Source organism: Mugil cephalus, chromosome 19, assembly GCF_022458985.1.
Source record: "Mugil cephalus isolate CIBA_MC_2020 chromosome 19, CIBA_Mcephalus_1.1, whole genome shotgun sequence".
Taxonomy (NCBI): Eukaryota; Metazoa; Chordata; class Actinopteri; order Mugiliformes; family Mugilidae; genus Mugil; species Mugil cephalus.
The window spans coordinates 13,916,581-13,942,538 of NC_061788.1; the positions used below are offsets into that span (position 1 = coordinate 13,916,581).

General features: G+C 41.4%; 1 protein-coding gene and 1 long non-coding RNA gene across 3 annotated transcripts in view; one reads left to right on the plus strand and one right to left on the minus strand.

The window, feature by feature from the left end:
* The window catches only part of LOC124997106, a 115,694-nt gene that overhangs the window by 22,395 nt on the left and 67,341 nt on the right, over window positions 1-25,958 (plus strand). Inside the window, exons 2-3 of one of the 2 annotated variants that reach the window (XR_007110921.1) lie at window positions 8,409-8,603; window positions 23,961-24,090. This is a non-coding gene — a long non-coding RNA (uncharacterized LOC124997106). Of the gene's footprint in view, window positions 1-8,408; window positions 8,604-23,960; window positions 24,091-25,958 lie in introns of those variants that run through there. The other variant, XR_007110920.1, reaches the window with a different exon arrangement.
* Window positions 5,500-25,958, minus strand: part of si:dkey-112m2.1 (transmembrane protein 132C) — a 149,352-nt gene continuing 128,893 nt past the window's right edge. The window contains exons 7-10 of the mRNA XM_047570684.1: window positions 20,018-20,226; window positions 14,180-14,489; window positions 8,371-8,562; window positions 5,500-7,771 (exon numbers count right to left, since the gene is read on the minus strand). Coding sequence (XP_047426640.1) covers window positions 6,689-7,771; window positions 8,371-8,562; window positions 14,180-14,489; window positions 20,018-20,226 — 1,794 coding nt within the window. The 3' untranslated portion in view covers window positions 5,500-6,688. The remainder of the gene's footprint in view (window positions 7,772-8,370; window positions 8,563-14,179; window positions 14,490-20,017; window positions 20,227-25,958) is intronic.

Consider the following 25,958-nt stretch of genomic DNA (forward strand, 5'->3'; position numbering starts at 1 on the left):
TCTAAGCAAAAACTGTTCACATTTTTTCCAGAATCGTGCAGTCCTAGTATGTAGTGTACATATTTATTATTGTTTGAAATATTTACTATATTATTGTTAAGTTAAGTACAAACAGTATTTTCTTTTTTCTTTTTTTTATTGCAGTAACAAGTAGCAGGTGAAAATAAGTAAGCAGCAGCAGCAGTGGGGAATCGATCCCTTGCCCTCTAGCTGTCAGGAGGTACCGGTGTCCATCGAGATGATGATATGAGCTTAGTCTTGACCTATTCGTATCCGTCCCCCTTCTCCACTGGTCTCTGTCTAGTGGATTCCAGCAGAGGAAAAGGTAATCCCACAGACAGGCAGGAACAGGAAGTGTCCCCACATTTAGGTAAACCCCCTCCTCCACTGATCTCTGACTTGCAGAAACCAGTGGAGGAGAAGGTGTCCCTTGTGGACCTTGATAGATCATAGAAGTCCACAAAGCTGATTTGGCAGCCTTTTGTAGATGTCTTTCAAAATGGGCTTGTGCACGTCCTTCAGCTTGTCCAGGTTAATGTTAAAACCTTGTCTCTCGACTTCAGCCCAGAGTTTGTTGAACAGCCGCTGGTGCACGGTGTCTAGGCCATCTGCAGCGCAGGTCCTCTTGGACTTTTTAAGGGCCCAGGAGATCAGGTTCTCTGCAATGCTGCTCACAAATACTTCTTCCGGTGTTGTGTCTAGAGGCACAAAGACATCCACAGGGGTGACCTCTGTAGCATCGGGCATCTCTGTTGGTGCAGGAGGTGATGCTTTGTGAAGTGGCTTTTTGAAGAGGCTCTTAATTCTGCTTGTCAGAGATACCAGAGCAGGTTTCTTCTTCTTCTTTTCTTTCTTGGTCTTCTTCAGTGTGTCTTGTGTCTTGGTCCAGGCTGAGTTCCAGCTCCAGCGGTTGATGTTTGCACATCAGTTTCTTATTATCGGTGCACTCTTGTAGCATTTTAATGGTGCAAGCAACCATTTCATCCAGTGTTAGGATATCGGTGGTGTACCGTCTATCTGGAGTCTCAGGGTAAATACTAAGGTGCATGGACCTGACACACCTTGCTCCTATTTCTCTGAACATGATGCTCCTTAAAGAGTTCGAGGTTTCCCGGCAAACCTCGTCTGCAACGTCCAGAGCTTGAGACAAAGCTCAAGGTAGTGCGTCTTCCAAACTGGACAGCAGGTCATCCCAAGGCTCTCAGTCTGGTCTGGTCTAATATTTGTATAAGGATAAGTAGAATTTTTTTTTTATTTATTGAACTTGAATTTTTAAAATAGGATCTACTTAGGCAAAAACTGTACATATTCATGACTATATATTCAACTTCTTACAAAATTAACAACCACAATGGCATCTACTTAAGCATACTCTTAAACAGCAGCTGCTCTCTCTGCAGCCATTGTCTTAGCCTGGTCTGTCAGAATGGTATTGTGTTGCAGAACAAAGAAACTAGCGAGCAAGCCATCATTATTACTTCAGGGACCCAGAATACACTCTCCCCCCTAGGATGCCAGAAAACACAGACCTAAAAACTAAAATACCACTGAAGATAAAATAAGAAAAAATATATTCCGGAAGAAAGTAGAAGTGGCATTCAGTGCTCAGTTTACCGGAGTGTATAGCCCCACATCTACTCGGTGCTCAATAAGGCCATCGCCACAGGGACTTCCAATGATAAGCTGCACGTAGCTAAAAATTCCCTGATTTATTTCTCTTAATGAACTATTCATTTGTTTTTCAAGGCAACACCAAGTCACTTATGTGACATTCTCTAAGGGTCGATTCATCTCGGTGAATGTTTACAGGTTTAGACGGCGCCGGGTTACAGCATTTTGTGTTTCAGTGTCGGCAGAATAAAGTAAACAAAACCACTTTCAGACCTTCTGTAATTGCATCATTGTAACCCATAAATCACATTGACGCTTCTCGCACTCACGCAATAATTCTTCACAGTTTATCTACGCTCGCCCAATGACAAGCAAGCGTGCAGCATGCCAACAGGGGTGCACAGTGTGCAGTGGCCACTGTATGCATATATGAACCATAGTAACTCTTTATGATCTCTAAACCCATGCCTTGAATTAAAGATCAGAATAGTTAGACTTTAGTGTGTAAATGCAGGGCAAACAATGTGATCCTTATTTGAAGCATTGCTTTCAGGAATGGATGCTCTTTGTCTTTATTTTGCATCATGATGGTAACATTGTTCTGGGAATCAGGTGGCCAATGCTTTTGTCCAGGCTACAATCTTTAAAGCTATTGGATGGACTGAAAATATTTTTTCTCCAAACATTCACGGAGCCCAGCTGGTGAAGCAAGTTGACATGGAATGAATTTTCTAAAAAATATCTTGAGATGCATTTCTTTAAAATTTAGTAGATTTCCATGTTGGCAGAGGATAAATCCTAATGAGCTTTTGACTTCTGCTATTATACAACCAACAGGTCAAAGTTTTGACTAAAAGTTGATATAGATATTCATGTTTTATAGATGACAAATCCTAATGACAGATTTTTTATCTGGACTGCCGACATAACGCTGAGTCGTAATATGCTTTGTGATAAAAAAAAAAAAAAAAATCCAAGTGATATTTCAAAATTTGATGGATTTTTTTAGAATACAAAATAAGACCACGGATCAGCAGAAGCACATGGGCATAGTTTCTCAACTTACGAAAATAAAATTTGGGACTGGAAATACTGTCAGCTGTGCAAGTGTGTATAACAGTGGTGTAATTAGTGGTGGCCACCATCCTACCTGTCAAGCGAACAAAATGAAGGCCTGGGGAAGTAAGGGAGAGGGCTTCCTGTTGAGGAGAGTTACCATGGCAATGGTGGAAAAATTTGTGAAACGGGATAACTAGTGATGTTAAAAGGATTTTGTTCTATTATAACTGACAGGAACTGTCAGTTATTTTGTGAGATGGAGTGCAGACTGAGAGATCCCTGTGTTCAGCAAGAGGAGCGCCTCCATGGCACTTCAGCTCAGAGGACACAGATCTGACTGATAAATGAAAGGCAGCAGTGGTACTTTGGAGTGGCTCAGTGGAGAGTGAGAGGAAGTCGAGCAAAGTATGTTGTTTGTGGTCCGCTGTGATAAGAAAAAGAACAAAAGGCAACAGAAGGGCTGTAATGTGGTGTCTTAGAGTTCTGCGTTAATTGTTTCTCCTTTGACTCAAAAAAATCTTTTTCCTTGTCTTGGAGTCCCTTAAATGTAATTTGGAAAACTCCAACTGGGCTGTCATGTTTCTTTTATTCACTTTGGCTTCCGTCTGGCTGCTATGCCACGAAGGCCTGATTGATGGAGGGCTGCTGAGATGGCATCCTTTTGGCACCTTCTCCTATCTCTGCAGAGCACTTCTGAGCTTATCTTCAAGTGACTGTTGAGGTATTGGGTCCTTCCATTGAACAACCATTGGAGCAGGGCTGGGCGGTATACCGGTTCTTAAAATGCATGATGCGACTGTGTCACTGTGAGGCATGGTGAAGATGGAAAGGTACTAAAGTTAAGTGGCAGGCCAAGAACAGAACTTTTTTGTGCCAAAACAGGTACCGTGTTGGTTGTTTGGGATTTTTTTTGATTTAAAAAAAAAAAAAAAAAAATCTGACGTTGACCAGAAAACCATTTTGTTTTTGCAAGTGGGGTCAGGCTAAAGTTGCAGTGCTATCACGGGGCCAACAAACAAACAAATTCTTAACAAATTACAATTAACTACTTGTTGAAAATAAGCTTTAAGACCGAACTAGAGGTGAAGCCAATGATAAAATAAAATTGTACCGATATAGCCGTATGTCCTAACCTGTTGTTTGTCAAAGACAAGAGTCAAGAGAGACAAGAGTTTGTCAAAGACAAGAGTATTATGCTACCTTTGGAGATAAAAGATGAGAGAAAGTAGAGGACAGAAGATGGAAGCAGACAAACTGCTTCTACAAGTAGACTTGGGTTCCACCCAAAGGTTTATAAGGTTTCGAACCTTTGAAACCCCGTCCCATCCTTCCTAAGGGGTTCCTCTCAAGCTTCATAAGATTGGATTGGGAGACACTGTGAACTGCCACCTTTAAGTGTCAGCTCAGACATTCTGTGGTTTAAGTCTGTTTTGTTTTATGTTTTTTTGTATTTTTTTTCTCAGCTACTGAACCAGGTTTCCTTTCTCTGTATTAGGCTTCATTCATTCACCCTGCTGACTTGTCACCCTGCCCCTGCTGCTAATTAGCACCCTCATAGCACAATGCTACTACCACCATTTTACATTGTAGGGATGCTATTTCCAAGGGTTGGTATTACCAGTGACTTATGTTCATTGGACACACAGTGGTTTCAGTAATCAAGTCTGATTTCTTCAGATATTGAGTACGTTAACACAGAATGAGAAAAAAAAAATGTGAAAAAACAATGGACCAGACAGAGGGTGATGTAATGGAGATGTAAAAAGGGTTGAAGAAAGGTCAGAATTGGCTATTTCACAAATGTGCTGGGACGTACTAACTGAATCCAAAAACAGACCACACTCCTGTAGCAAGTGTGTAAAATCACTATCATCACATGCTTCTTATTCTCAAGGAAACATTTACATCCTTTACACTCTCCCGATAACACAAGGGTGCCTGACAAAGCATGGATGTTCTTTAATTAAGGTACAAATTATATTTCAGTAGGTACAGTAAGAAGACGAACTGCATAGGAAAGGCCACATTAACATGTAATAAGATTGAACTAAGTAATCTCTAATTAGGTTGCCCTTTTGAAAAGGGGAGCACATCTGTGATCCTGTGGAAGAAGACTAATTGTCTGAGTGTGTTACTTTTGATTTAGGGTTCTGGCACCAAAAACCTTTTTAACAGCGCATTATGATACACAAATGATACTCAAAGGTATCATTAAATGGGAAGAATACTTATTATCTTAAGCTCTGCTCCCCTGCTCTGCTATTACTGGAAATGCCATTGCTTTTGAATAGTTATACTTAAGTAGATGTTTTTGCCAGCTCACTACTTCTTTTTTTTCTGTTGTTGCTGCTCATGAAATATGATTAAGTATCCTGAATGACTACGTATTTTCTCTTTAGTGCTTTTAATGTCAAATGTGCTGGTACATTACCATCTGGCCTCAACAAGATGTCTTTCTTAATTAAATATAAACCATTTGTGTCAGTGTACAGTATTATACGACAGCTAAGTGAATTAATGCCAGTGTCCATTGTCAGTTTTAATGGTACTACCAGTATTACGCCCAAAAACCAATGGATGATGGTAACCTTGCAGTGCGTGGTGGAAATAAATGAATATCTGAATGGATTTGTGGGATGAAAGGTGCAAAATAATCTCTCCTGCTTCAGCTGCCAGCTGCACCGACTGCCAATAACAAGCAACTCTTGATTTCGATACTTGATGAAGCCTGTGCCTGTGTATTCGCATAAACCCGTCAGATGTGCTAAACTGCACAGACGAAGTAGAGTAAAACAGCCAGTCCAATGAATCAGACAACCAGAAGACAAAGAAGAGTCACCTTCAGTTTTAATTAGTCCAGCAGCCAATTTTAAAACAGACATACAGTAGAAAAAGATGGACTCGGCTAATGCTGCCATATTATGACATAAGAAGTGAAGGGGACAGGTTTTGATCATTTGTTCGTTGACTGTTGTGACTTCTCTTCTGGGATCCAAAATGTCATATACACTGATTTTAGAAATTAAGTGTGTTTGCTAATCCCCCATTAATCCATGCCACACAACCTTCAGACTGGATAGATTATTATGGAAAGTGTATAAATGAAAACATTAGGTCAAACATTAGTTATGTGATTGTCTGTTTATGTGTTTTTTTCTGTTGAGTGTAGTTCTAATTTAGTCGTGATATTTGGCTGTTTGAAGTCATATGAACGAAAAGACGTAGTCATACATACGTGGAGTATGCCACTGGGTCAAAGGGAGTCATAAATCATAAGAAGGGAAAATATAGAGATCTAATAAAACCTGTTAAACCAATATTAACATACTTAATCCAACCCCAAACTTGTCCACAGTAAACAAATGCAATTATTATACTAAACTGACACGTCTCCAGTGGTTCTGATAATAGTTATCTACACATTTTCGTTGCGCATACCAGATCAGACACACATGCCTCCTCTTAAATAACATCATGCATGGATCTGGTTTCTGGAGACAAAACAAAACAAAAGCTAAACCAAACCAAACTGCACTTTACAAAATGTTACTATACATATATTACCTCCAAATCTGCTTTTATATACAATATAAAATTGTTTTCTCTCCTAGAATCTATAATTGCTGACATGTGGTACAGGGCATACAGAAACTCTATAAAGAAACAAAACAAAGAAAGTACAACAAATACAACGTTAAAACAAGGTGATTAAAAAAAGAAAGAAAGAAAGAAAACAATGTAGATGCCGCATAAAAATTAACCTGGAAACTAAATCTCAGTGGAGACAAAGAACATACATTTAAGTTAAGCAACAATACCAGATTCACATTTCCCTCCTTCTTAACTATACTGTAGTGTCGTGGCAGATCCTGGTGAGGTGTACAGTTCAACAACAGCCTCAATTTGTTTTCCTCACCCTCTTTTCTTTTTCTTTCCTTTTCCGTTCCTCCTTCCCTCCGTATTCTGAAGGCATTCAGGTGAGTTTCTCTTTAGTTCATTGGAAACACCCAGTTCCCCCCTATGCAATGTTCTTAATAGCATTCTCATTAAGCTTTTCCATGTAGTCCCTAAGATCCTTTGAGTCCCCAAGCTCGATGTCTGGACATACCCATTTTATCTCACTCGTCTGCACTAGTGCTAATGGGCTGAGCACTGGACATCCATTACTGGACTTGATGCTAGAAAAAGTGGTGAACTTCACCCTCTTTCTCTTGGTGGTGGGTGAGTTAAGTGACTCATTCCGGTGATCCCTCCCGCTTGAACTACATCCTCCTCCACCGGAGTTACCTCGCTGGATGCCTCCATTCAGTAGTTGACTACCTTCCTCCAGGGTGCCGCCAAGCTCATCCTGTTGCTGCTGCTGCAAACATAACCCCTCATCTTGGCCAAGCCAAACCCAGTCGTGGGCATGGGGCATGGTCTCCGGGGCCTCCAGGGACAAGTGCTTGCTACGGTACTTGTATGCATAAGAGATGCAGTTAATTAGAAAAACCAGGATGGCCAGGCAGAAGACTCCCAGCAGGGCGTACATACCAATTTCCAGGTCTGTCAGTCCCCGTCGAGATGGCAACAAGTCCTCATCAGTACTGCGACTCCGTGGCAGGTCAGCCTGATTCGGATATTCAGAGAATTCATTTGGGACCCTTGCTCCACTGTCTGCTGATAGACGGCCACCATTAGGCCTCATAGGAACATGGCCCCTGATGGTAGTGGCTCCACGGTTAATTAACCCAGTTTCTATATCAGAGATGGATCCTCCATAATACGGAGGATCAGGCCGTGTTCGCCGGTCTCCTGGTTGTCTGTATTGCTCCTCTTGCTGGCCAAACCTTACCTGTATGTTTGCCATTCCGGTAGCTAAAATATTATGTCGTCTGCCCTTCTGGCACACTTCGGATTGGCTCATTTCAACACGCACAAGCAAACCCTGCCCTTCGCCCTTGGCAACAATGATGGGCCACTTCCACGATGCATTGTGCTGCACCGACACAACCCGTTCATCCAAAGAGGTGGCAGCTAGTGTGAAATGGGCAGGGTTGTAGTTGTCTAGCGGAGTCATGGATCCGTCACTGAACTGGAGCCAAGCACTGATAAGGGACTCCTAAGAAAACAGACACAGACAGAAATTGGTACAGCGGCAGTTACTACTCCCTTCAGCAGCAGTAACCCAGCATGAAAAACCTCCTGAAAATAACTCCTCAAACAGTTATCTGCACATTCCCTCAGAATGCATAAGGACGGGAAAAAACAGAGGCTGGAAAATAAAGCAGAGCAACATGGAAGAAGTGAAAGTCAGTCTTAATTAAAGTAGAAAGGTTCATTGAAACAGTTGGATAGAATGGATGTGAAACTATTCTCCACAAAGCCAACTATTCTCTCCAGGGGAAGAGACTGTAGCCTTCCTTCATTTGAAATTATAATTATAGGAATAACAGAGCTGTTCCGTGGTTGGAGATGCAAATCAAAGAGAAAGCTTTGCTATATCAAGAGCGAATTAATTTAAAAAGAAAAATTACAACGAGTATCATGGACTCCATAATAACTCTTTTTTCAGTCCTGAACTTGAAAGCCAAATAATTCACAATGCTAATAAACTTTCTCCTCTCATGGTTGGTTAAGGAATTATTAATCATGTAAAATAGTGCAAAATAGGTTGATGTCTACATTCTGTATATTCTGTATGTAAATGTTCAGTAATACCTGTTTGAGAGATTCAATCACTTCCTGTGTTGTTGCAGTGGCGACTATGGCCCGGTTGCTTCCAGGGCTGAGTTGGAGGGACAGAGAGAGCCCAGATACCAACTGCACCCCGAGCTCTGTCACGCTCACTCTATCGTCCACCACCCTGATGCTCCTCTCAGCCATGACCGACGACGTCAGAGGGGACAGCACCTGTGAGACGCAAGAACTCCGCTCATTGCTTGCTACGCATGGTAAGACCGCATTTTTAAGGCTTAATGGCCACTGTTGTTGATAATGATGTTGAGGTACTCTGTAGAAATCGGATGTTTAGTCCAGGATCCCCGCAACCTGCATTCCACAATACTAATGTTGATGTAGACACACATTTGCTTCCAGCTTTAATAAAATATTTAATTATGCTATCGTTCAGGTCTGTCTAGATTTAGAAAAAGACAGTTGCTTACAACAGGCACTTTGCCAAAAATACCATCTTGGTTTGGATATAAATCATTACTTTGTTAAATTTAGCCTTTGATCTCATGTTGACAGTGAGTCCGGTAACAATGTGATTCAGGTGGTCTTGGTCATGGTGGACATTGTTTCTTGTTTTCTGGAATTTTAGCTGGAACAACAGATTTTTTTTTCTTGAGATTTTACTGTATTAAATAAACATATCTAAATGTCACCAAAATGGCACAACTACTGTATTCTAAACTCTAATATTTCATAACAGACTCCACACTCGCATGCCATCATGTAAAAAGGCTCACATACAACTAAAACATACAACTTCTCCTTTAACACATTCGCCAACGCGCTGAGTTGCCAGAGGTGTAAGCGTGTAAATAATTGTGATGTTGTTATGAGAAGAGATTCTCTCCCATCCGCTCCAATTAGGGCTCCAGTCTCTCCTCTAGCCGCCCCCACAAGGCCGCTTTTACCAGCCATAATGAACTGTCGACACCGATCACTGCCTCATTTGTACGGCCCTATTTCCCTGTTTTCTTCCCTTTGCTTTACCTCTTTGCATTTTCCCCTTTGCTTCCCACACGGTGAAACCGTTACGCTTGAATGTTAAGCAGCTAAACTGAGTGTGGTGTTGAAACATGTGTTAACCTCATCACTGAGAAGTTATGAGAGGTTAAAGAGGCAGATTGGTGGACACGAGACTTTCCATGTTGATAATTGCGCGTGCACACGGATTGTCTCGACGGGTAGATGTTGCTCTCGGCTTTTCGTATCATATGTAACGTGAGTCCGCAGTATTCCGTCACAGTTCTGGTAGCAAAAAGGTTGGAAGCCAGTGTTCCAACCATGAAAGGACTGACCTGCATCTTTCTCCTCTAAGGCTGCAATCTGTAAACTTCCTACAGAGCTCCCAACAAGATGTCAGAAACATTTTTTGCATCCCTCAAAGAGATCAACATACCTCTCAACCGAACCCGGACTACATGCTAACAAATGCCCAGACTTTCTACCACTCTCATCTCGAGATGTCAGGACGCCTTTTCTTTATCCGGCAGTAGCAGCACCAGCAGTCAGATCCCTTCCCCTCCCCTTTACCAGAGTCCTTTGTCCGATTAAGAAAAAGTTGCCTTCATCCCATTAGCGAGACAGCAGATCCTGCCTTTGGCCTACATCCACAAGCGTGAGCTTCTCCCACCAGGCTTCCAGAGATGTCAAGTCCCTTCCTCACACCAGCTCTGAAGTTTACAGATTTCTTCATTCAACCCCCAGAGAGCAATTACAGACCCCTTCTAGACCTACCCCTTCTTATTCAAAGCTGTCAGAGTCTTGTCTTATATGATTTCTGTCCAGATCTCGGAGGGCTGTCGCTACCTGAAGCCTACAAAATCCCATTTGCACCTGGATCTAGTCCTGTGCAGCCAACGATATTACATGAAATCCATTGTTGCCCAGACCATGTGTCTCTGACTCGCAAACTGACACTTATGTAAAGGTTAATAGCAAAATGTGTTTCGCATGCAAGTAGTCTATCCATAATATGTCAGAAAGAGAGTACTTAAATAGATTTATTCCTCAGTCCTGCTACACCATCAGACTTGCAGCACAGTATATTAATGATCACATTATCAATTCTGTGGCCACTATAGAAACTTCTAATGCATCTGTGGCCTTTTGAAATCCTTGGCATCGGTTTAAATGTCAAATCCAAGTTTCCAAGTGGAGTACTTAACAGATTAATTTAAATAAAACTCCATATGTCCTATTTTTAAAACCACAAACCACTCAATAATAGGGTAACACCCCCCCCCCCCAAAAAAAAAAAAAGATAAAGAGGTACATTCCTAGGACTTTATTATCTGGAAATAAATTTTAAAATTTTAACTACTGGCAACTAGAAGGACAGAAAAGTCATAACATATTAAGTGAAGTTGAATATATTACTTGCTTTCTCTGGCCTTTGGTTCTATTTTGTCGGAGGGCTTCCATATTCAAATAAAACTCAATACAAATTTTGAAAGAGTTTCCCTTATTTCTTCTTAACCAATATTGAAACACCAGGGAAGAATGAAAAAATACCAGATATTTGTTATTCCTACACCATCATTTGTCTTTTGCTGGTCATTATTCCCCCCCTGGAACATCATTAATTTTGCTGTGTTATTATTGTGAAGCTTGAAAGGGACAAATCAAGAAAGGACTGCTGCTTGCTTTTTTCATAGCCACCATGAATAGAACAGCCATGACATAAAGGTCGTGAGACTTGGTGATTCTGAAATGACTTGTGTTGTTTTTAGGAACATTAGGTAAGCTATATGTGAACGCTGACCTCTGTGCTTCATTGAGCTGATTTGTCTGCCTGTTTTCCGCGAAGTGTTTACATGATTTCCCTGGGTTGACCCCCCAAAAGCTTCGTCTCGAATCAGGAGCATGTTTTCATTCAGAATAATTTAACCTTTCCACACGCCGCCCGAGCGCCACGCCAAACACTGAAACCGAAACTCGCGCTATGAGTAAAGAAGGGGACGTTGTTGATTAAATAGACGAACCAAATCATGTTGGCATTCGGGGGTACAATTAACCTTTATGTTCAATTATGCAATTTGCATATCAAGTGAGTGGTGCGTCTGAAGAAAACAGCAGTTGTAATTCGGTACGTGAGATCTTTTCAAGCTGCATAGTAGATGGGAAGCAAAAAAAAAAAAAAATATGTATAGTTACATGTCCGTATTTGTCACTATTGTGATTACATTTCAGCGTCATCCACAGGAAAACAAGTTTATAGGAGTTGTCTCTGACCACTTTAGGTGAAATTGATAAAGATATTCCTTTGGAATTATGGTATAACTGGTGACATAACTCTGCACTATTACTATTACTATAGTATTACTATTACTATTACTATTACTAACTTGCTTGTTATAGGTGTTGTGTAAAAACTGCAGGTATGTCATATCTAAAGATGTTTTGACATAGATTTGAATGCATCATTTATTCAGTCGTGCCCCAAAGCTACATGACGAGAAGAAGTTACCTACATTGTTTATGTACACGGTTGCTTAAGAGCAACCCACCTCCACCCCATCTCCTCCTTTCATCCTGCGCCCGTCTACTGATGTGAATTTTGTGTCGTTAATGCTTGCTCTGTTCTTTTCCGGGTGTCTCCGCTGCGCCTCTTTCTACTCTGGCTGCCTTAGGCTTTCCACATAGGCGCATGGAGGGCAGGGAGGTCCCAGAACAGAGCCACACTGCCAGAAATACTTAACTGCAAACGCACCGTCTTCGGCTGAAACGGTCCCGGCTGCAGTGTTTCAGTGCATTAAAAATGTAGCTCTTGGAATTTGAAAAGTGGACGCCGTTAAATTGCCATTGTTGTGTTCAATAAAACTTGCCGTCCCTGGTACGTGAAATGCAGAAGTAAGCTCCCCTCGGGGGGAAAGCATCTGAAAATGCTCCGTTCTCAGACAGAAATGTGGGGCATTTTGAGTCCTGTCGTAATCTGATCGATATCTGGAGGTGAAGCTGCAGCCTTTGAGGCGGTCACAAGTCCAATTTCACAGGGTTGTCTGTTTGGAAAAATAGCCACAAATAGCCATGGGCTGGACAAACAGGTAAGGTGTAAAGCCACCAAATGATCACTTAACATGAACGCACACAATTTCTGAAGTATCAAAGTTAACACAAGGTGCCCTCGCATCTCTTTTTGTCATTTTTTCTGTCATTTTGATTTCGTCTTGACCAAACTTGTAATTGCTCTCTGTCTAGTGATGGTGCACGTAACTCTTCAGCACATATTTTGTGAATATTTTGATCTCAGCCCTCTGCTTCAACCGTGTTTCTCTGTGTTGTTATCCTGTGAATGCTCTATTAAGGCGGATTTAAAGTGCGATCGGGCACGTGTACCGTTCTGTGCGAGGTGCCGATTGTGTTATCTCAGGCAGATATGTTCTCAGCATTCGTGTCTGTGCGTGTGCATGTGTGAGACGGAGACGCGGCGAGAGACAGAGAGGCCGCTCAGGTGCAGGCTTTTATTAGACGTGCCATGAAAGCATGCTCCTCTGTCAGCTCATGATAGGCTTAAGTGTTTGTGCCATGCTGCGATCAATGGCGCTGTTTTCGTGATTCCCTCCTTTTCCACGGCCAAACCTGTTCTTTCTTGCTTTGCTTTTTCTCAGGCCTCCCACCTCTTTCTTTGTGTTTATTTCCAAACTACTTATTTAAATGTGGATTAATTTATTTTAATTGCCTCTTTGGGGCAGAGGACACCGACGACAGACTCAGCATATTATTTCGACTTATGCGTTCATAAATCATTGGACGCCTCCAGCAGACACGGAGCAACGTAAGCATCAGTTTAAAGTCATGTTTTGGTTTAAATGTGAATTCTATATTTCCCATGCTTTTAGCTGGCTTAAAAAAATAATCAGTCCCTTTAAAAGCTCCACTATGTTGACTATTACTGACAATATTCTTCTGTGCAAGCACCATCTTGCCACTCACAAGAATCTTTGCATTATACAGCGTACTTGTCTGTTAATTAATTAATTATGTTTTTGTTTCTTACAATCCTCATCATCTCAGACTGATTGACATGGCAACTGGAAGTCGCCATTATGTCACATCTTGTTTCTTTACCGTTAATTAAACTAAAATGAAACTTCATAAACTGTGTCAACATCTTATTAACTACCTCAAATGAATGAAACCAACCATACAAAAAAATTATTTCTTGTGTATGATATTATTTTATCTTGACCCAAGTCCCATGCGCTAACATGGAGGGGGTGGAGGTTATTCCCTATACTGCACCCGATCACCAGGGGGAGCTCTGCTTACTTTGGTTGTTCTGCCATCCATATTTATAGAGTGTAAGGTTGCTATACACAAGCCCATTAATGCAGAAAACCACATTCATGAAAAGCCAGTGATGTTAGAGTTAAAGAAGTTAAAGAAGCAGGCAGCTGAAAAAGTCTATCTCTTGCAGATTTTATGACCAAAAATATCAGAGAATACTTACTTGATAAGTAGTTAACACATCTAGTATTTCTTATCAGATAATTGTGTTTAGCATCCATGAGAACAGCTAAGTTATCTCTAATCAGAACTATTTCAGTTGGATTAAAGAAATCTAAACTTAACAGAAAACTAATTACGAGGCATTCTTGCAGGTTCTTCTAAGTTAAGGTGCTAACATTTTAATCAGTATGGTTAAATGCCTGTTGATTCACACCAGACACATTTATTAAGCAGCTTCCAGCAAAACTGCCGCTTCTTTGTTGTCGCTCCTATGATGAAGAACCCAAAATGTAGACGCGTGTAACCTTGAGTTTAGTAACTCCAGTTAAATATATACACATACAACCTGTAGTTTAGTGGTTCCGGCGCTCTGTCCGATTAGGACTTGACCATCCAGCAGCTGGGCGACCTTCGGGTCCTGCACCCTCAGAGATTCCTTGACCAGCTGCGTCACGTCCACCTGCCAGTCGCTGCCCAGCAGGAAGTTCTGCTGGCCCAGTCCCTCCTCCTCCATGGCCCCTCGGATTTCTCCGCTGTCCGCCACGAAGTGCGTGAGGACACGCAGAGTGGTGCTCTGGTACTGGGCGACGCAGGCGCTCTCCGCCCTCTCCTCCGCTCCCTCTGCATTATCCTTGTTATCGGTGACCCTCTCGTACCTGAAAGAGTGGGAACACATTTGCAGTTGAGCGCCGGGAATAAATTACAGGTCGGCTACCTGTAATAACAAAGAGTGCGGCGGTTAGCATTAGCGCTGACGCCTCGCAGCGAGACGGTTGTGGGATCGGTTCGAACCCGGCCGGGGGGCTCACTTTAGCTGTTAAAGTGGGACAACATGCTGAATACCCTCAGCTGACTCCTCAGACAAAGGCAGTGTGCTAAATATGCTATTTAAAACCGGCCTACCACGGAGGCACAGCAAGCGTGAAATTTCCAGTGACTGACGGAATGCTGTAGGAAGCAGGCTAGTGGATTTTTTTTTTTTTGATAATGTAAAAAAAGCAACAGACCATACCAGCTAAATTCCCCACGGTGAAGCTTCTTATCTCCCCTTGAAACAGTGCTATATGATCCATCATGCTCCACAGCCCAAAAAAAAAAATATTCAATGCATCCTTAGTGTTTTGAAAAGTACTTAGAAAAAGACTTTGAATGTTAACACCAGTTAAATTCTACTTTTTCTTATCACAGTTCAACATAATCCATTTGTTTCTTATCTCCATTAAAGTCCATGAAGTCTGAAGCGTCGGATGTATTTACGGCGGTAAAAATCCTCCGCCGCGCATTTGCCTGGCATTCCGAAAGTCACAGCCTCCCAGTGTTTTCAAGTGGGGGGGGGGAGAAAAAAAAAATCCATTAAAAACAGCTTGCAGAGACAAACTACTGCCTGACTTGCTTTCTCATTTTCTTTAAAAGGGCAACTGATATTTTGCTGCATGTCTGCCATTTATTTGGCCCACGGCAAACACTTTGCAGATATAGCCATCTCAGGAGATACGCTCTGCAACAGATGAATGTTTGCGAACCCAGCAGTGGAATTCTGCGAAGCATTTGTTCTGTTCTTCATGCGCCTATTTAAGTTCAGCTTATATGGCCCTTTGTCACATTAACGGGACCCGCATTAGGCTGAACTAGCTGGGAAAGGACAGAGAGGGAAAACAACCATTTAATATAAAATAAATAACCGGAGAAATCGTGCAAAGGTTCACACATTTGAGCTGATGGTGCCACTGTGGGTTGCAGCCGCTGATGCAAGAAGTGCAAGTTGTATCTTTAAAACATAGAGCCATTAAAGGCAAAATATATGTGATATTGTGACGCATTTTCTCACTTTGTAACATTAATTATTTTACGCAACTCTGAAACTGTTCCATTTTCCTCTACTTATTATTATTTTTTTTTTAGCAGCATGTCTTACTCTAGTTCTTAATCCATCCACGCCACACACATCACAATTATCCATCTGCTCTTTATCTTCCATCATTCCTTATCACTAGATATAGCCCTGCTGTGTTATCCTATGCATAGTCATTATCGTATCTCTCACTGACTCTCGCTCCTTTATTCGCCACATCGGTTTCTTCCTCTGCTGTAATCTATTTTTCAAATTCCTTCCTCTGCTTCCATCTCGCACCTTCTAACTCGTACCTTTTATTCTCTTTCAAGTCCCGCCTGCCTCCCTCTACAGGTCAGGTGGCCAGTTGGGGGGCGGGGTCGACGGTGACACTTCCCATTAGGTTTAATGAGGCACGGCCGGTCAGGCAGAAAAACCGGCTGACAGGTTAACATGATGTGGCCCAGTGGCTTGGCTTACTTCCTAACCCGCCTTCGCCGTCCCCTCCCCTCCTCTTATTCCACCTCAGCGAAGGGACGGCGATCTGAAACCAAGGTGACATTTGTGGCCGGCAAACGGAAACACGGGGTCAGGGCATGTTTGTGGCAGTGAATGACGGGTCAGGCATGATGTTTGACTTAAGCGAGGCGGCTTACGTGAAACGAGCGCACGCGTGTTTTTTTTCCCCCTCTCTGTCTAAACTGCACATGTCACGTGTTCTCCGTGCAGTGATGCAGCTGAAATACACGGCTGATGTGATGCGGCGTTGGATACCAGGGGGGCATTTGTGTTAGACTGCCACCCTGTGGGTTACTGGGCAAGTGGAAGTGACATGAAGTGACTTTGCAGCAGGCGTTTTCTTTGGAAAAAAATAATAAGTGAAATAATTTATTTTGAGCCCCATTATGAAGCATTAACAAGCACTATGTAAGCTCCGTAATGCAGTTAATGTTGCACATTTAAGTGTTTATTGGTGCATTTGAAAGCAAAAAAAACTCCTTCCCATTAGAGGATTTTGGTGACCATGAATAGCTGTAATATTGTAAAATATATCTTAGTGGTATAAGTGTTTTTCAGAGCTATTAAGTAGGGACCCCCTACCTACTATATGTGTTTTGTATTAAACTCAGCCTAGTGCAAATTACAAACATACATTATTATTATCATTCTTCATTTAGTATTAAGGTATTGAAGTAATAAACAGGTTCAAATATTCATTAAGTTTTTTCAAGTGACAAAGTGATTGGCCTCAGTGGTTGGCTGATGGGAGCGAGCTGCACCGTTAGCTTCTCTTCTGCTAATATTGCGGCACCTTGGGACTGAACAGACTCTCAGAACCTGAATATATGAATATATGGCCACGTGATTGGCTGAGCAGTGATAGGGGTGGGTCTTATTGTGTACAGGAGGCTTAGATTTACAGGTGTAGTGTGAAACGGTGCACTGTTGAGACAGCTCCTGTGTCACTGAATGAGTGAAGTGTTGACTGAAAGATGACGTCTTCTGCCTCCATTTATCCCTTTATTAAAATATGTTGGATTCATGTTAATAACATTTAAATTTGTGGGGGGAAATAAAAAAAAAATATATATATATATAAAAAATATCTAATCAACCAAAGCTTTGCGACCCCCCTGCCCTACTTCCCCTAGGGTCTGCACGGTAGCTCCTTGCAGATACATAATCATTCTTGGATATATTGGTTGATGAGTAAGAAGAAGCTGCAGTGCTGAAATGCTAATGCAAGACATGAATAATTAAAATGGAGTCATCATTTCATTGTTTATCACAAGGTAATTTTTTACTTTAAAATATCCTACCTCATGTGTATCTTGATCAAAATGACGAACAAAAAAACCAATATGTATATATATACATTACAAAGGCTGTATCGAAGCAACCAGAAGTTCAGCAGGTGGGAAAGTGAAGGCGTACGTTATTTCCCCTGTAACATAATTTCATATCATAAAGCCTAATCTAGTAATAGTTGGGGCTCCAGCTGTGACGTTAAGCACCAGTTATTACTGAATTCAATGCATCGCCAACAGTAAATGGGACCTATATGTCGTCTCGTGTAATTATTGTTTTCATTCCACCATATGACTGTTAATGTATTATCCCGGCTCAGATGAAGGAGCCAACGCCGCAGCGCACGGAATTATCGAATTCCCTTTTGCTTTAAAACACATTCTGTGCTTCGCGTATTCACCGCGGCTACTGTCTCTAAGATCAGAGTAAATAATAATTATGATAGCTATTATTAAATGGAAATTAGTCAATGTGCTTCACTGATCATCTCTTTTCATTTCAATAGGGTTGTTTCTATTTTAATCAGCCGTATTCACATTAGAAGGAGGAAAAAAAAAAAATCCACAAATTTGAATATTTTTATTAGAGCTGCCTTGTACGACTCACGCTGCGCCGCACAGATCATTGAGCACTATATCACTGTTCAGCCTCAGGAATATTGCCCAAGCTCTGTAATGTTCAAAATGATTTCTCATTCCTTATTCAGTATACTTTTTTTTTTTTGGGAGACCAGTGCAGTGAATTATTAGACACTCATTATGCAGCTGTGCCTGCGTTTTCATTCTTGTGTGTCTACAACGCCGCTGCCAAGCCAATTTAATCCAGCCCTTTATTTTATTTATTTAGTTATTTTTTTTTGCCAAGAGATTGTCTGGGATTGTTAAAAACTTCTCAAATGAACGACTTTAAGAAATTTAGATTTGTCTGGCAACTGTTTTCAAAGCGGCAGAGTTGTGCTACGATGAAAGTGCAGACGCCAGGGACTGTATATAAAGATGGATGAACCTGAGAAGCGGTTTTGAATCTAAGCGACTGTCTCGGCAGTGGCCTGGCTTCTCTTGACTTGTGGCTAATTAAGAAATGGGCGTGGAGCGTGTGTGTGGAGGTTGAAGGGTGAACAACTACTGACCTGAGGAAGCTCTCTCACGTGTGTTTCTTGACATTTAATGAGTAATATGACGCATTATATGACAATATTACATTTAACACTTCTCATTGTTCACAGTGCAGTCGAGTCGAGGTTCTGACACCCCCTCGACGCTACACGCTTTTAAGCAGTTTTGTGATTTGTCACAATTTTGCTGTAAAAATTGATTTCAGTAGAAAACAACCCTTTCATGTCTATGATTAGAGGGTGCGCTGCTGCTGCCAGACACTTCAGAAGCAAAAATAAGACGTAGTCAGCCATCAGTTTCTCTTCCAAGCGCGCATCAGGTAAACTGCTTGGTTTGATATATGAGAAACACAATTGCAACCGGGCTAAGATCGCCCTCTCTTCTTGGCCTCAGCTCGAGTGATTTGTTCTGAAAAAAGAAAAAAGGAAGTGCTAAAGGCACAAGAGGGATACACTCCTTTGGAAACAGCAAACTGGCTGTGGAAGTAGACTCGAGACAGAATCCACCTGTCACTTAAAGTGCCCACTGCCTTAATTCTGCGTAACCATAAACCTTAATATACGAGATGGGCCGATATGGATTTTTTTAGGGCCGATACCTTTTTTTTTTTTTTACATCAGCATTGGTCGATGGCCGACGCGTGCTGCCGATATTTGGAGCCATTACTATTTATTCTCCCTCCATTTACACGATAAAAATGACACAATGCGAAAACAAATGTTTGAAGTCTCAATCTAACCAAAAACATAAACACTTATTGAACTCAAAGAATTTTAGGGTCCGAGAACCCCACCACCCCACCCCCAAAGAAAAGATAAAGACAAAGGTCTGAAGGCCAATAAAGATAAGCAACCCTGCCTGAGAGACATCATTCTATCCTTGGTCTCTCCTTTTGGTCTGACCAGACCCTGCAGACTCCAGTCTTTGCCACCTCACCTTGAGAGAGGCAAATCTGTCAATTACTTTTTCGCGCTTGACTCTCAATCACCTGCTTCTCAGTGGACATCACAGCGAGGTGCTGGAGTCTGCGTTGGCCCGTGGTCCTTCACAGCCCAGTATGTTTAGCTCAGGCAGTATAAGTAAGGTAAGATAAAGAAAAATCTGCCGTCTGTAAAAGGAACTGCAGCTTTTGTCATTCCCAATGTTATCTTTTTGTTTTATTTCTGCAGCTCGACTCTTGATCCACACTCCCAAGTCTTGAATCTGTTTCGCTTTAAGAGCCAAGGGTTCGGCTTGTTCAGGAGTTTATTTGTTAAATGTAAGAAGCAAGAGTCCAGTTTATTGTGTTGCAACTCCTCTGCTCTTAGCGGTTTTAAAATCGCTGATGTAGTGCTGCAGTGTTTGTATAATTCAAAATCAGGGGTCAGTTTAATCTCAATGCATCACACACAACGCTGCACTGTGGGTGCCACAATTATTCGTGTCTTACCTCCTGTTGGCCACAGTAACGGGAACCCTCCAGCCTTTAATCTGGCTGAGCTCGGGGTCGGCCACGTCGATGGCTAAGGGCAGGCGGGGGATCCATACGCTCATCTCGAGCTGCGCGCTCAGGAAACTGTAGGTGAAGTTGAGCGTCACCCTGCTCTTTCCTCTCGTCTCCTTTCCGTTGACGTAGATGTAGTCACAGCGTTCGGACACCTAAAGTAAAAACGATATATAAAAAATGTCCAATCAACCAAAGACTTTGCAACCCCCGGTGCAGTACCTCCACGGAACCTCGAGGGGCTGCGGACCCCCTTTTGAATATGCTGTAAATGTTGTGTTTCTGTATTTAATCATCAGTGAAATGGAAGTAATGATAACTTTTATTCTTTTGGATGCTGTGAGGAAGATTCTTTTCTGGTATTTTATCCAGTCAATGGCTTCTTCTAAAATATTGTACTTTTGGCATTTCTTCAGTGAGAGCTCTAGTGTCGGGATCCTTCTTTTCTGTGTGGGTATTTGTGCTTGAATGTGCGCTGATGTATCCTCAATTTGTGTGTCTGCCGCGTAACATTCTCACAAGTTGTGCGACTTCGGTCCAACTTAACAGATGGAGCTCTGAAGGCACACAGACCTGTTTCATCCGAGCAGAGAACAAAACGCTCGCCCGAACCAAATTACGACTGGCTGGACGGAGTGCAGCTCCAAATCGCTATCAAAGTTTCTCAGATCCAACTCCAACACAGAGAAATGATGCAGCAGGAACATCAGAAGTAGCTGTCATTATCTTCAAAGCGCCAGAATCTCCTCATCAACATTTTTTTCCCCCTGAGGACACAAACTATTTAGCAATCTGTCATCAGATTTTGTTTGTAATCACTTGCATTTCAATTCATTTCAATCTCAAATACCATCATAAGCTTGATTGGCACAACTGGTAATTTCAACACATGTCCTCAGAACTGACAATTGCTTCTTTATAACAAACCAGTCACAAGAAGACTGCCGCCTGTCTCCAGTCCTTTGCATACAACTTGGCAGTTTTACTCTCAAATGATGTCAGACCAGCCCCTCTCTCTGCCGAACAAAACAGACAGCTTGGTGTCTGTCAGTTCTCTCCCCCTCCTCCTCCCTTTCATTTCATTTTTTTTCTCCTTCTCTCCCACTCCCTCGCTCTCACCCTTGGTCTACTCCGGTGTTGCCGTACCTCCTACGTGTTCTGTAATGAGAGCAGGTCGGAACAATTCGTAAAGCTGAAATCAAAGCGTATGGTTTCACCTGAATTCCCACTGAAGCCGTCACTTTTATAAGCGAAACTGCTAATTTGACTGGAGCGGTAGTTAACACTTCACTCAGGCTCGCATCGATTCATCGGCGAAGTGAAACCCCGTCAAAATAAGGTTAATTTGATTTAAAAACTGCCAATATAGAGATGTTTCATGTGACTGCGGTGGACAGTTTGATTAATTAATTAGTCACCTGTCATCACGTTAGATTTCCACATCAGATAAATAATTAATACTTCAATATTGATGAAATGAATATTATTATTAGAAATATATATTATTACACATATTATATAATATTAAAACCATTCACTAGCTGCGTTTACATGGAGACTTCTTTCTCATTCCAGTTGAAGGTTTCAGGTCGGCTGTTTACATGTGAGGTGATCTATTCCGATCTGATGTTAACATGCACCACGACTTTAAATCGCAAAGAACGTTTTACAGATTGATGAAAACATCTATTGTTCTTGCACTTTTATTCTTAAAGCAACAGCTTGATTCAGGCAGTTTGTGGGGTCATGTCCACTTTTGCATTGCCTTTTGTGTTAGCCTTATAGTAGCCGGGCTTCAAGGTTTTTCAGTGGTTCCAAAATCGTTCCAGCTCCGGTCTATCTCGGCTTCAATTCATTTTTGATGGACCTTTTTAAACAGTTAAATATTTCGATTTTTTTTCTCTGCCGTCTAAGCGTGCAATAATTTCCTAGTTATTATTAAAAACAAACTCTCCACGGAGCCCAAGACAGAACCTGACTTCATTCAGATTCACCGTGAACAGGACTTTCGATCAGTTTGGGAAAAGGAATATTCTACCCCTGTGAAACCGAATCAAATTTCATTGGCTTTGGGCCTGTCTATTCTGACCGAGGTGTTTATATGGAGCGTTTTCATTCGTAATCGGAATATATGGCTCCTTGTAAACCCAGCTACTGCCTCATGTTTTTCAGAATATGAGAATTTTCTGCTTCTCCCAAGTTTAAATAGTTGTAGATTAAACCTATTGAATTGAACTTTTACATGTAAATGTGTGTAAAATTAATGAGAAACGAGCTTTAGCCAAAAAAAAAAAAAATCTATAAGTGACCTTTCTCTGGTTTGATGTGCTGTGACTCTGGCAACAAGTTCAGTTTATTGACATATGATGCAAACATGAAGTTGACCACACACGTACGACAAGAACAGATCTCCACGACTTGAACTCTGTTTATGCCTCTGCTGGACACAAGTCGGGTTAACTTTAGTTTCTACTTCCTGCGTCACTTTCAACAATGGCTACTGAAACTTTCGTCAAAATTTTGCCAAAATTAGTCACGCAACTGTTTGTATCTCCGACCCTCCTCTTTAAACCTGTCCTTGACGTGTTCTATCTTTATTGATCAAAAACAATCAATTCCATAACTGCAGAGATGGAGAAGCACCACAAATAACTAAAGTGGAAACGCGCTACTAACAACGAGTGGACCAATCACAGCATTGCGCTCTACCTCACCGAGGTGGTCGCTGACCCAGAAGCATTAGTTTGGTGCCACCAAATTCACCGCAGCAACCTTGGAGCTTTAAGCAGAGCCTGAAACGAAGCGACCAGCCGTCATGTACAAAGCAATGAGCGATGAACATATTGCTCTATTTGAGTATGGGGGAGTATGGGGCTTTACATTGCCCCTGAGAAACACCAAAACTTCACACCAAACTGGTTAACCAAATCAGTACCAAGTGAACCTTCTTGTGTTTCACAGAATACCAGTTTTGAATCAGATTTACAAATGTCTGGTAGTGAGCTGTTCTACATAAACCAGCAATGATTATTTTTGCAACCATAGCAACGGAGATGAAGTAGCCAATAGCAACCAGTGGTAGAGTATGAAGGAGCCTGTGGCAGAAAAATGAGGTGGTCGGAAAGAAAAGGTAGAACCTTGGAAGTTTAATTTTGACCGCGATGGGATAACAAAGAAATTCAACCTTCCAAGGAAAGATTAGTTTGGGAAAGAAATGATTGATGGCAGTTGCAAATTTGGTTGCTATTACAGTTGGTCAACAATCTTAGTAATTACTCTCACTACCAGAGGGGGGAGCCAAACATTCTGTAATGACCCTAAAAGTCTTTAAATGTACGCTCGATTAATCTAGGATCCTGAAAATAGTAAACATAAGCAAAAACGCATTATTTTATTTTTATTTTTGTGTGTAATATTTTTGGTTTCATTTTTAGTAACAGGATCACACTCATATACTGGGCATACGTGCATTCATTTTAAACATATCTATTGCATCATAAGCATCAGTGATGTCTACCCTTATTAGCGCTCAAGAATTAATACGGGTTGGTGATGATGTGAAATATCCAGTGTGTGTGACAAAAACAAGTCACAATCTCACACACGTAACATACACACTAATGTGTAGGTTTTCTAAAGGCAACCAACCAGAAAGTGAGCTGGAAGAATCCACTTCACTCTTCATTGGGTCTCACCTCTATTTTTGTTCCATTTCTCTCGTTCACTCGCTCTCCAACCCTCTTGCTGTCAAACCATCGCTGCCTTTCCATCTCCAGGTTTGTGGCACTTTAGTTGTACACTGTCATCTCATCTGTATCCTCCATATGAGAGGTGTGGAATTACCGTACAAACTACACTGAGATATATTCTTCTTCTTAAACACTTGCAGGCTCTTTGGAATCTGTAATCCCCATCGGTGCGTCATGAAAACATTCCCAAGTCAATGCCAGCTCTCAGTGGAAACAATTAATTGTGTTACTTATCGGGAAGTGGTGGCGGCACGAAGATAAGGACACGACGCAAACTAATACAGGTGGCATACATGAATGAGTTCATAACTGAAAATGATAAATTACTTAATCACGAATCTTAAGATATTTTCCATTTTCTTTTATTGTGCACAGCAGCAGCAGCTGTGCAATTTGCGCTGTGGAGGCAAACTGTTTGATTCGGTTTGTCAAGCTGCTTATTACAATTTGGTTTCGATCTGCATCTGCAGTCGTCGGCTCAGGACGTGGAGGAGGGCAAACAGTAATCCGCAGCTTTAAAGGTAGTTATCAGATTTGATGAATAACACATCAAATAACGTTCCCATGCTTCGCCACTTACCGCAGAGCACGGCCCGCCTTACGAACCTGTTAATGTGTCGGTCACTGACATGGAAGGAGTTCTCCAGATTCATTTTCTGGCTGACCACAGCTGTTCTAATGGATGCACACACCCTTGCCAGAGTCTGTTGTCTTCAGCTGATCCGTGCCAAGTGTTTGAAAGGTCACATATAAGACCCCTTTTCTAACAAGTTTGCATGTCTAGAATGTGTCAATTTCCAGTGCAAAATATTGCACAGATTGTCAACCCATAGCCTATTTTGACCATTTATTTTGCCTTTAATTATTATTATTATTATTATTATTATTATTATTATTGTTGTGTTCAGTTTAGCCTACTATTTAGACACTGGAGACAAAAATACACAAAAATCATCAAATCCAAATTGAGAAAAATGTACTGTAAAAATGTACATTTTATTACAATAAAAATGACAAACTTGCTCAATTAACAATTTTTGGGGACTTAAAAAAGTACATTTGAATTTGAATAAGTCTAATTACATTACATTACATTTTATGTGGTGTCACAAATATCAGACTTTTTATTCACCCAAAGCCGGTGTAGGTAATTACGGACTTTTACGGACTTTTTTTTTTAATGCTACAGCTTTAAGGATTTATTACAAATTCTTTTGCCGACCCCCAAGCTATGGCTCACGGGCCCACAGGGGTACGGTCACCCGAGTTTGAGAACTGTTGCTTTACATTCCCAGAGTCCCAAATAGTGCAGATGTGACATAAGAGATGCAATCAACTATACACAAATATTTCAAACTATGTACAAACTCAGTCTCCTCACCACTATTTCCAGCTGCTAACCCCTACGGTTGACTTCCTGTCCTCATGGTCTATCACCGTCAAGCAAAAACTAGAAGAGACTTTCAAACTGTTCTTTCGACTGAAGTTGACAGCAGCGCTGCGGGTGACCTAGTTTTTTTTTTTTTTTGTTTGTTTTTTTTTTTTTTTTTTTTTTTTACGGCATTTTGAAAACGTCGGCCCAGCGTGATCGCACACTGGCAAAGGTTAATTCAGGACACACCTACTGCTCACCACCATCAACCGAGGCTAATTCAGTCGTGTCTGTGTAACCCAGCTTTTGGCTGTTTATGTATATGCAGCTTTAAATTCAAATAAGCAGCTGCTGCCCACGCCAGTTTCCAGAGGAGTGCTTTGCTTCTCCTGCTAGTGCCATGTGAAAAAAAAAACAAAAAAAACACAGGCGAACCGATACGACTGCTAACGAAATACACAGCAGTTCAACTGTACGTGAGTTAAACCACCCGATCTCCTTAGGTTGTCCTAAGTACGCCTGAACTAAAAGGAAATTATCTCTCAACAGCAGAGATCACGGTGTTTAGCTGACTGGTTTTTCATGAACATAACACCAAAACTATCATAGAAGACCAAGAATGCAAGAAAATGTTCATTTGTAACATGTTAATTGTAGAATTTCTTCCTTAATTAACTTGAATGATTTTGTCATAATTGCATCAGATGCCGTTTCCGTCAGTCAACGGCTCAATTAACAACTATTTCTGCTCTACAATCATTTTCAG